This window comes from Pelecanus crispus, chromosome 2 (genome assembly GCF_030463565.1).
Source record: "Pelecanus crispus isolate bPelCri1 chromosome 2, bPelCri1.pri, whole genome shotgun sequence".
In the NCBI taxonomy this organism is placed as follows: domain Eukaryota; kingdom Metazoa; phylum Chordata; class Aves; order Pelecaniformes; family Pelecanidae; genus Pelecanus; species Pelecanus crispus.
The window spans coordinates 33021258-33033988 of record NC_134644.1 but is presented as its reverse complement, the minus strand read 5'-3'; the positions used below and the strand labels follow the sequence as shown (position 1 = coordinate 33033988).

The window sequence follows — 12731 nt, the reverse complement described above, 5'->3', positions numbered from 1 at the left end:
CTTTTTAACAATACAGAAGTAAGCCACAGCTCTTTCAGTCAGCAGACTTGAGGATATTCTTTCCATGTTTTCAGAGTGGAACTCTTTTCATTGCTTTCAAGAAAAATGGATGAAGCTAAGAATAAAGTAGAAAAAGGAGAGTAATTCAGGTTCCTCAGCAGTCAATGGAAGCCTGAATATTGATTCAAACAAGACCAAAATTTCCGTAATATAGCTTAAAGCTCTTAGATATTCCTCCATCATTCTCTTATATTTCATATATATTTTCATAGATATTGCAGCATCACAATTGACTCGGTAGTGACTTTATCAGCTTCAGGTAGGAAGCAGAGTTATACCAGTCATGCCAAAGGCTCCCCTGAATTACCCCAGATTGCCCACTAGTAGTAAAACAGAAGTTCCTGGCTCAGTGCAAGAAGCTGTCTTCTGAAATGAAGGTTTTGATCACCAATAACACTATGCTGATATTGCTGTACTGCCATGCAATGTTCTCTTTTTGTGTGCTGGACCACATGTGCAGTTTTTAAACTGGAAAATACTTTGATCCGCTGTTCTTTGCCTCAATATAAATTCATTGGTTTTGGCAATCCAAAGAGGCTTTCCACTGCAGTGCGTTTCATTTTCATTGTAGTACTCTAGTAATAATTATGTTAATTAAACTCACCCCATTCTAGGATGCCCATTTTCTTAGACTGTAGTTGTAAAATGTCTGAGTTGTATTTTCATTTTCTGTCTTCCTGTAGTTGCATAACAAATGTGCTTCACATCTAAAACCTGAATGTGACTGTGGACCTTTGAAGGACCATATTTTACCACCCACATCAATCTGCCCAGTAGTATTGGTGAGTTGTCTGTAGTTTATTTCAGATGTAATCCTCTGTCATAAGTAACGGCTAAAACGATGTTGGGACTGACTGCCAGAGCATTCGTTAAATTCACGGAACTGTGCGAACCTTAAACACAGTGGATAATCCTAGCTGATGAGTTTATAGGCACAAGTGTGCTTTGTCCTCTGCATATTGCATTTTCCTTCATGTGAGAATGGACTTTCTGTAGGGCATACTATAACTGAAGCTGACTCAGGTTTTATCACTTACTCAGACTGTACTTACCAGAAACTGTATAGGCAGAACACTTCTACATTTTACATCTTTTATAGATCCAGCTTCCCAGAATAATGAAGTTATTCTTATGGACAGTTTTTGCTTGGGATGCATATTGTATATCTGCAATGCTGAGGTCTCTGATCTAAGCCGGAGGTTACCTAGAATGATGACACTGGTCTTGCAGTAAGCTATGCATCAACATTATGGTATATTTTATTCTGCAGTCGTGGACAGTAAATTTCTCTGTCCACAAAAACAGTAACTCAATTCAATGAAAATAAAAACGCATGCTATGTGTAGGTTTTATAGAAAAGAGCTGACCAGTTTATCATGAAAAAAGAGCTTTGGAATTAACTTACGTATTCATATATTAAATTGGATGTTTTATGCTGATGGAAGTCATAGCATCATCATATTCATAACAGAATAGATGTGTGGGCTGGTTACTTTAAATACATTTCATAATAAGAGTAAGAAATGCTTGAACTTAAGAAAGAATGATTTATTGCAGGGAGGAAAACCAAGAAAATATACCTTCTAATCTTAAAACTGTTTCTGATCATTAAGAATAGTATTCATGCCTATTGTAAATTACTTGCTTTCTGATTAATCCTTTTGGCTGTTTGTTTATAAATCTGCTAAGGGATGGATGCTAGACTTTGGCCCTCTACTTGAGTAAACTGGGACTATTCCATTGCTGTCAGTGAAGGTAAAGCAATGGAAACCTGGCTTTAATATTTATGAAATATTGTTTAATATTTTTGAAAAGTCATAAGAGTATTTTTGTTGTTTGCCTGTAATAGTATTTTGATATTACCTGGACAAATTCTGAATAATTGGAAAATACAAGTTTGTTGAATGATTACATTCTGCATTACATTATTTAATTGTCAGGATTTTAGGTCATACTTTAAAATTTAACATGCAGAAATTATGATATTGTTATTGGACTGTTTTGTTTTATTGTTATTTATTGTTCGCCGTTCTTACAAACTGAATAAAGCCTCAGCAAGAAATTTCATCTTCAATTACATTTGCGTAACTCCATTTCCTTTTCAGGAGAGGAAGAAGGATAGAGGAATTAAGATTTTCATTCCACAATTGGAGTTTAGTTAAGTTGTTTAGAGGATATATAAAACCACTCTAGAGTCAAATCACCCTTGAATATGTTTGTTTTATCTGCAAATTTTGAAGGCATAAGCAGAAGTAAATCTGTTTTCCTGTATCAGGATCATGTTTCAGTATTACATACTAATAATGTAACATAAAACGTGTATTTCAGCACAATGTATATTGTTAGGATTGGAAAATATATTTTACTGTGATTTAATGGGAACTTTATAATTTCATAGTATATTTGTTCATCACATAGTTTCTTCTAAAAATGCATTAAAATCCTGAGTATACTTATGTTACAAATAATAGATCAGCAACCTAGCTAATAGGAATTCCTCCTAGAAACGATTGATTACGGTGTACATATTATTTATCTTAGTAATTTTTTAATTAGTTTCTCCCATTTCCTGTTACGGGGATTCCTTTTGAGAAACATAATACTTCAGTGTATGTGAAACCAGCACTCTCTAATAACGACAGCAAAAACAATGAATATATCCGTGTCAAAATTTTCTAGAGATACAACAGTAAGTGTGTCTGTTAATAGAAATGATGTGTTCAGACATATCAAATCTGATATGCCTGACAGCAGAAGGATCTTTCACCTAGGACACACATTTAGCTTCAGTGATCAGCTGAGCAATAATATTCTTGCAATGTTATGTATATATGCAGAAGGCAAAGAAGAGCGGATAACCACAATGCTTTCTATGCCAGGTTTATTCTTGAGTATTTTGAGGTATCGGAGAAGAACGTATCTCGTTCTCCCATAGAACAAATTATAGGAGTTGTGGGAAAATAGCAAGTTGAAAAATCTTTGATCTCCCATGAGTTTTGGCCCTCCCTTCCATTTGTAACTTTGGTAGTCCAGACTTCTTCCAGAAAACTGTCAGACTTCATCTTAGACCAAGATGCCTTCTCATCAGTTCTCCTTCAAGAGTACAGGCAAAATCCCTTCTCATTTATTCTCTTTTGAGGAGCTAAGGGCATTCATATTTTTACCTCTATCATGCAGCATATCTCATTTCTTCAGTTCTTGCGAAGTCCAGCCTCAACTCTTTCTGCAGAGATAAAGGGAATTTTTTCATAAATTGCATTTCACAGCACCACGTGTTACACCAGAGCTACCAAACTGGTCTGTCAGCTGCAATTTGTTGTTCAGGTCCCTATCCCCTCAGTTTTTACATTTCCTATGTATCCATTGACACCCAAAATCACTGTTGCAACTGTGAAGAATAAATAAAAACCCTACCCTTCCTCATGGTAATATCACAAAGGGTGACATTTCTCTCCCCCCTAAACATAGTCATCTCAGCTCAGGTGACTGTTCTAAATGACTCATTTAGGGTCTCTTTAGACACAAGAGAGATTCCTCTAAAACAGAGTGACTGGCGTGATCCTCTCATACTGTCCCTTCTCTTCATGGCTGGAGAGAGAACCCTAAATGCCTGGTCATCTGAAAGTTAGGTGACTGGTCTAGGTTACATAAGAGGGCTCCCATCTTCAAAACTGCACAAAACGGAACTTGTTAAATGTTATTCCTAAATATGATGAGCTACATTCTCAGCTGAAAAAGAAACCATGGGGAAGCTCATGCAGTTGATACTGTGTATATCATAAAAGAGTCACATATTTGGTTAGATTCAATGCCATATAAAGATGTTTCACTGCAATACTTTTAAATGTTTTAGTAAAATGTAGTCTGTCAACTTTAAAACTAGTCCTTTTTACTTCTCTATTTACCGTATATAAGGCTTGTTGTACAGTGAAGTTTTTTGTTCAAGTTAAATGAGTTATGTTATAAACTGTGTGTGCAGATCTCAAGTGATAGTCTTTTAATAGATGTCAGATACACTTTAATGTTACTCTCTTTTATTTCGGTAACGTTTTAATTAATTCATACTGATTGAATAAATGTACATTGAGACTTGTTTCCTAATGAGGGCACATTTAGAGGAAAGGTTTTGCATCATTCTGATATCCTGTGGGTAATTATATTCTAATTATATGGTGGGGGGGAGAAGTCTATAACTCAGTGCTGATATTGTTCATTGGACCCGATTAATTACATGCACATAATGAAAGTTCATGATAAGGTTGACTGGCAGTGAGTTTAAAAATCTTTAACTCAATTGAATCCTAGCCTACCAAGAGTACAGAATTAGATCATAACCAGGTTAAAAACTGGGTATTGGAATGAGATGAGTGAGCAGTGAAGAAAAAAAGATTGGCCTCTCCTTATGATACAGCTTCTCTCCCCCCATCCCTTTATAAGGCAGAAAGGGAAAAATGCTAACATACTTTTTGGCTTCTTCATTTTATGCCTGCCTTTACTTTTCTCCATTTATTGATGGACACATAGGATGTTCTGATTCATATTTATGTTTGTGAGAAGTAAAGTAATTAGATTTTTCTATTTCCCACCAAAATACATATGGCCTTGGGTAATGACAAATCAACCAATAAAAGCCTACTATTTAATAAATACATATTTATTTCATAATGTATGATGATTTTGAGTCTGCTATTGTTTATGTGAATTTTACAATGAATTATTTTTTACTTAATTTCTAACGTTGTTTCTGAAAACTATAATTAAAACTGTTAATTCTGGAATAAGAAGAAAATTATGGAATAAATTATAAAACATAAGGTACCCTGATTACGGTGTGAGCGTTACTATATAGCAGTTATCACTGTCTCCATAGTAACCAGTTTATTTCAAAGGGGGAGGGTCTGGTGTAATATTGAAGACAAAAAGTGAAAGAAATAAAATTTAAAATTGGATATGTTTCCTTTTGTTTGATTTTCAACTTAATTGTTCAACATTCTGGGACATTTTGGTCATCATGATAAGAAGTTTGGAACAAGTCACTTTTTGTTTCTTTTCTTGTGTGAATGAATTTGGCTTTTCTTTTGTCTAGTGAAGACGCTTATAACTTTTCAGGACAAAATCATTTAAGCATAAATTCTGTTTATATAAATATAGAATATATATACAGTGAGAGAATTCTATATATAAAATATATATAGAATTTTCATACATTATAGAGTAAATTTGTTTATATACATCTAATATAAAATACTGTCATAAGTCAAATTCACTTGACCTCTTATTTTAAAATATAAATGGCTATTTATTTTGGTGGAGGAAACATGTATCTGATTTGGGTTGGGTTTGGGTTGGTTTGGCATTTTATTGTACAAGAACATCAATGTTCAAAGATTTTTTGTTTATAAATGTTTATAATTCTATTTAGGCACATAAAACAATATACACAGCAGATTACAAATGTTTTAGCTAAGCAGTGTGCTTTGTGCAGCTAAACAATATACATTATGATCTGTAGCTTCAAACTTTTGTGTAAATATAGGAAGCATGTTGAGATGCTGGCAAAAAGTAATATAGAATTACAGTTGAAAATATTGTCCAAGAATTTTCTTTACGAGTATTTAGAGAGACTAGATTGAATACCTAATGGCTATATTATAATTGCAACATAGTTCAATAGATATTTTTTCCATGTCTGATAATATGTTTGTCGCAGTTTAACCCCAGGCGGCACATAAGCCCCACACAGCTGCTCCCTCCCCACTGGTGGGAAGGAGGAGAGAATCAGAAGAGTAAAAGTGAGAAAACTTGTGGGTTGAGATAAAGACAGTTTAACAGGTAGAGCAAAAACCACACACACAAGTAAAGCAGAACATGGAATTCATTTACTACTACCCATTGGCAGGCAGGTGTTCAGCCGTCTCCAGGAAAGCAGGGCTCCATCACACGTAATGGTTACTTGGGAAGGCAAACGCCATCACTCTGAGTGTCCCCTGCTTCCGTCTTCTTCCCCCAGCTTTTCATGCTGAGCATGACATCATATGGTATGGGATACCCCTTTGGTCAGCTGGGGTCAGCTGTCCCAGCTGCGTCCCCTCCCAGCTTCTTGTGCACCCCCAGCCTACTCGCTGGTGGGGTGGGGTGAGAGGCAGAAAAGGCCTTGACTCTGTGTAAGCACTGCTCAGCAGCAAATAAAACATCCCTGTGTTATCAACACTGTTTTCAGCACAAATCCAAAACATAGCCCCATACGAGCTACTATGAAGAAAATTAACTCTATCCCAGGTGAAACCAGGACAATGTTTTACTAATGCTATTTTCCTGTGAGGTAGATAGTTGTTGCTCACATAGGAAAGCAGAGATGTTAGAGAAAAAGGGAATTGGTGGTTGCTGGTTGAAGAATGAGCTTTCTTCATCACTTTTCCATTTTTTAATCTTAAAATGATTCTTCTGTTTTTATTATAGTGGAGATCAGTTTTAACTCAGTTGAATCCAAGCTTGACATGGAGCGCAGAAAGTGCGGTGTGTAAGCATCTTTATGAGCAACTTGTTCCTTTGAAGTTGAGTAGTAGCCTTATTCTGAGTTTCTGCACAAAGATAATAACAAAAAAACCCAGTTATTTGAATATATATGCTTCTGTGGGGGTGAGAATTTAAATCTGGTTATTGAGTATTAGGTAATGACATAGCAATTGAAACAGATTTAAAAAACAAAACAAAACACCTTTTTCTTTTTCAATTGCATATAATATTGCAGATTCAGTTCTCCGAGAATCTAAAACAGACTTGAAATATAATGGTGTGCTTATCTACACTAAGAGCTTTTTCATTTCTTTGAAGTCAGAAGGAAATTAATAATTGCCCTGGAGGAAAATGTATCTTCCTAACTAATTATCTGTTCGGCAAACACAGTTCAATGTTAAAATAATAAGATGCTGATAAACTGAAATGGCAGCCGTTCAGTCATTTTAAGTTATATCTACTTCCCTGCCCACAACTCATCACACTGTCTGTCCCTAAGTTTATTCGTTACATCCTCTCCCATTGGAGTTTAACATGTTTTTATTTTCAAAATTCTTTCCAACTCTTTTGTCTTTCTCGGATGTTGTGTATAATCGCCTGCTATAGCACAAGTTCATTTTAGCTTGCAAATTAAATTAAAAGTCTTGGGCCTTACTGTTGGTGCATGTTGATGCGTATATTGAATGGGTGCAAGAGGTAAGGCAAGTTGTCTTCAGCCAACTAAATGAACTAAGACCAACATGCTAAATGAGAAATACTTGATTGTGATTTTGATGTGTAATTCTTTACATCTTTGTTAAGACATATTAAACAAGCAACACAAAGTATATATATAAAGTTATAATGTAGCAATCCCTTGTTCAGAACAGTCTTGCAGTCAGCTATTTCAGAAGGTATTCTCACATGACATAGTCTCCATTCCAGCCTTGTCTTTCTCGAGGTATTATGGCTACTTGTATTATGGGTGACAAAATACCTCCTTCTGATTGATACAATGTGTTTGGATTTTTTTTTTTTCCCCACTGCAAATGTTTCTGTCAAGACAGCTCTCAGATAAGTAGAAGCCTTACCTTTCCTTTATAGTATGGGCATGTGCAGCTCACTGGACAGTATTTTTGCTAGTCAGTTGGTCGCTAATCTTGTCCACAGGATGACTTTTAGCTTCAGCCCATGGTTTGTGCTACAGCTCTCTGAGCTTTCAAGACAGCATGATGTGGTGTCCTAATATTGGCCCTTGTGATTAGCATGCACACAGGGTTAGAGCTGGAAATGACAAGAAAATTTTATAAAAAGTAAATTTTCAAAACATTTTAGCACATCTAAACTATAGTTAGTTGGATATGATATCTAATAGATATTACAGATAGATTGCTCCCCAGGATTTGGGGTAGTGGTGGTAGGGTTTTTTTGAAGTTTTCAGAGCGTCTGAATCTTTAATTCTCTGGTTATCGTGTAACTACGGACAGAAATTGCATGGAATGGAATTTTTGTAAGCAAGGTCTTGAATACCACATAGGTTTACAAAATGACAGTCTAGGAGTGCTTATTCTAGTATTTTATTGCATATTAAAGCACAGGTTTTGTTTCCCTTGGAGATTCCCATGTCATTAAACAAAATAGCTCTAAGGAATCATGGAACAGCCTTCCTCCATGTTCCTTAAAAAACCCCAAAACATCAATTTGGTATTCAAGTCACATATTTAAACTTCCATGGCCTTCATCGTGCAAACATTTAAGGATAGCTTTACACAGTATTCCATGCATTCTATCTGATCTGCCATGACCAGATTCCCCTGATCAATATCTTTCAAGTTCAAGATTCAGAGTTCTAAAATAAGGTATTTTTCATAACTCTTTCAGTTTATGCATATTAACATAGAATTTGGTTCTCTCCTTGTGCAGTCCATTCCCAAGCTGGGCTTTAGGGTATACGTCTCATCTGAAGGCATATAGTATAAAAGAATTAATTATCATACAGAAGTAATCTCAAGTTTTCAGTAGGTACTTAACAAACTGTCTGATGTTATTAACTATTCCCTAATTGCTTTACAATCCTATTTAATGTATAAATAAATTGTTGTTTAATGTATAAAAGAAATTGCTTTGAATAATTTCAGCTGTGTACGAAATAATCCAGAAAAATAGATTTGCACTTCTTGATTAACATACAAGGTGAGAAAAAGCAATTTTTGCTGCATTGGCACTGGATTCTATGTCAGCAGTTAAAATGTAAAGAGGTAACTATTTAGTAAGCCATTAGTTACTATTCATCTGTTTTCTTATACCAGCTATGATAGAGTATATTTCTAAATGTCAGTGTTTTGTGTAAAGGAAAGACTGTACCTCTATATAGAGTAGAAATACTTTTTGAGGATGCATGTTGTACAGCTTGTCAACTGTAGTAGAATAAAGCTTTTTAAATAAGATTCTTTGCTTTGGATGAGGATTCAAAGACTTGGAAGATAAAATAAAAAGAATACTCCCCAGGTACCAAGTATCTCTTTTTACTATTCGAAAGAATATAGTCGTCAGGTTTTCTAATATTTTTAGCTGGTGATAAAATGATCCCACACATACTTCCCGGAATATAAATTGTATACTATGGCAGCCAAAACATTGTGGGAGTACGGTTGTGCAAATGCGTAAAAAAAGTGCCATGTACATTTGTGGTTAAGTACAACTGCTGCAAGGTAACATTCCTTGTGAGCGCTCTCTCCATGCACCTTGCTGTCCCAGCTGTTCGGTGTTGCAGCCTAACATTCTCTTTTTCCAACAGACACTACCTGCTTTAGGAGGCTTGCTCCCTGAGGTGCGTAACGGGAGGCATCCATGTACGCACAAGTACTAACGGATCGTGATATTATACATTCTTCTTGCTATAAAAGTGCATTTTGGGGCTGAACTAAAAATCTAGACATGGTATTCTGTGTTGTCATTTGAAAGGCCCTGTCTTATTAATTCTTTTTCCTTATTTGGATGAATAAGGGATAGATACAATTGAATAGTTCTTATCTGACAGTGATCTCTCTGGAGCAATACTGAATAGTAGACGCTCCAGTTAATGGATATTGACTTCAAAGTGGGAGTTCAAGGGGGGAAAAGAAGACAGAGAGAGGTGCAAAACTGGGTGGAAAAAAAATTCTGTTGTGGTAAGTACTATTTTGAAAGGTATGTGCTCTGGCACATACCAAAAGAATGGAAAAGCTTGATTCTTTGAGCCATCAAAATGTACAATAGCTTTTAAAATGCTATATTCAGTATCTACCAACCTCATGCATGTCCACTAAACAAAATGGTTCACAGATACATTTATCATTTTGTATGCTTTAATTAACAAGGTATTAAATACAGCACAGCTGTTGTAGAAACATTTCTTACCTTGAATAATAAATTTTTGCGTTTTGTAAAACCATTTATTCAATGCATGTCAAATTTGTCTTAACATTGCTAGAATTTGTAAGCTATTATCCACAGCTAATTTTATGAAACTGTTACTCTCTTGTAAAAAAATGGTGCTGTTCAGTTTCTGACACTCTTGGATAGCTTAGTAATGTTCCTGAAAGTAAGTTATACAAACAGTTGTGTACGACTGGATTAGAAAGCCAGCTTTCTATTTCATATATAAAACAGAGAATCTTTGCAAGAATGTTTAAAAGAGACTTTTTTAATAAAATGGTAAATCTTTTGTGTTCCATTAGTAGATTTATTCAGTAGAATTAAGATACACATTATTACATTATTTCATACAAACTGTAAGTCAGATCCTCAATAGTATGACACATATCTAAAATTTATAGGATATAGAACTCTAGGGAATCTAGAATCTCCTATCAGCTTCTTCAGAAATGTTTCAGAGAGCTCTATTGGTACATGTGGTGACATGTATTGTGGTATCATATGTATATAAGATGGGTGATACGAAATACTTTATTTGTACTTTCTTCAAAAATTCTCACTGAGGGAAGCAGACTTTCAATGATAATGAGGTCAAGTATCCATGTTTTGATTTTTTTAATAACACTCTAGACAATTCCATATCATGAATATAGTTTTTTCTTTATATTGTGTGAGGTGTATGGCCTAATCTTGTGTAGTCACTGCTTAGGAGATGCTGTCTTTGTGAGTCAAGCAATTGTTTTGCTTATGGGACAGGTAATATAAATTGGAGAAGGAATGTTGCTGATGCAGCAGTCATAGGGCCAGGGCCAGCTGAGGGTATTTGCTGCTATTTTTATCGTGCTGGAACAAAAAAAAAACAATATCCAGAACTTTGCTTGAGGTAATTGTTACTGCATTTTGCTGGTGAACAATTGATAACAGCAGGTTTGGGCACTGTGGTAAGCATCCTTTATGTAAAGACAGTTCTCAGTAGTGTATAAATACTTTTCCTCTTAGTAATAGCATGATATATGCAAGATATTTAGTACCACACCTTATAAGTAGGCCTCTTTTGAACAGTGTTTTTTTAACCTCTCTAAATGCACATACTCAGTGTGCTGGATCTGTTCCTTTCAGTTACCTTTTTCTTTGAACTATTGCAAATAATCTTGTTTAGCTTAAAATTTTCCTAGACTTTTTAAAATCCGCTCTCCTTCTCTGTTTTTTATGAGAAATCAGAGGTTTTTATTAGCTGTGTGTCTGCGTTACTGACATCTGATTTGATTTTTTTGAAGATGTTGCAAAATCCAAGAGCCAGATTTGGCCATAATATAAAATCCTGTTTGACATGGTATGGTTACTTTTCATAAATGTCGTGACTTTTCAGGGTAGTTATTTGCAAAGTTGTTTAAAACCACAAAGTTGCTGCTTACATATGTGATGAAGTATGAAGCTTCCTTCTATACTGAAGTTTCTTACTCTCTATCCTTGGTGCTAACCGATACTGTTGTGCATTAATGTTTTGTGTTAGTTGACAAATGTTATCTGTTTGAATGCCTTATCCTAGCTCTAGTTTCTAAAAAATCACCAAATAAATAAGTGCAGAGTTGGTGATTTCTTAGGCAGTGGTATGGACAGTGTTTGTCTGTGTTTTGAAGGTCAGGGCTGAGATGAATAACTAATTGCTTTCCTGTTTAAAGCAATGATATTGTAGTCTAGACTCTTGGACCTCCTCTTGAACTGATCAAGTTACTCAAAGCATCCAAGAGCTCAGCTAACTAACCTCATAGGAATCTCACTGCATATGGGAAATAGTGTGAACTCCCCTGTTTTTTCTTTTTCTGTGGCATAGGTTTGTCGGTCCTTTTATAGGAAGTGTGATCATGTTGCCACAGTTTCCCAAAGCATTTGGCTGCCCAAAGCAGCCTGGGGTGACCTGGACCACTATTTGCATCAGGACGAGATTGAGGCTGTGTCAGTCTCCAATTTTAAGGAAATCAAAGATGGTATAAAAACAGTGATGGCCCACATCTGTGTTAACAGTAATACTAGGAAGGCGCTGTATTAAGCTGGGAGTTATTCCCTTCCTGCCAGAGAATCTGTGTCAATATTTCTTACCATTTTAAACTGCTCCAGAAAGAGTGCCATGGATTAATTGCTAGTGCAATCCCAAAGGCTTTGTCAGAGGTACCACAGAGATGGATTTGGCCTGGTATGGAACGTAAATGGTAACATTTAATGAACTGCTTACTGAGTGCAGTTGCAGGGGGTGCAACAGTGTCCTTCATGCTCCTTTCTAGCGCAGCAGCTTTGTGCCAGCCCATTCCCCTGACTAGTTTAAAGCCTCCTTGCGCTTGTGAACTGAGGAAAGTGACTGGGGTGCAGTCGGGATTGGGGACACTGATTCTATTTGATAAACATCTGCTCTCTTAATTTATGGTGTGTTTTTGGACAACCTAAAAGGACATGCTGGGTACAGTTTATAAATAGGATAAATGAGATACAAAGAGTAAGGACTTTTTTTTTTTTTTTCATTCAGAGTTCTCTGAAATGACCTGACAACAGTTGAAAATACGATTACAGCAACATATTTCTCGGCTTTCCTCTTTCAAATAACCATCTGATTGTGCTGTATATCAGCATCAAAAGGTGCCAATGGCTTAGAATCTGATGTAGGCTTAGAATCTGATATAGATTCTGGTTTCTTTCTGATACAAAATACATATTTTTTAAAAAGGCACTCAGCCAATTGATTACGGTACATTTAGAACAGGTAT

General features: G+C 35.6%; 1 protein-coding gene across 6 annotated transcripts in view; it reads left to right on the top strand.

Moving 5' to 3' along the window:
* Positions 1-12731, top strand: part of DGKB (diacylglycerol kinase beta) — a 331752-nt gene that overhangs the window by 86313 nt on the left and 232708 nt on the right. For 2 of the 6 annotated variants that reach the window (XM_075706289.1, XM_075706288.1), the window contains 3 exons: positions 744-842; positions 3025-3027; positions 9353-9385. In XM_075706289.1, coding sequence (XP_075562404.1) covers positions 744-842; positions 3025-3027; positions 9353-9385 — 135 coding nt within the window. The remainder of the gene's footprint in view (positions 1-743; positions 843-3024; positions 3028-9352; positions 9386-12731) is intronic. The other 4 variants (XM_075706284.1, XM_075706283.1, XM_075706287.1 and 1 more) reach the window with 2 other exon arrangements.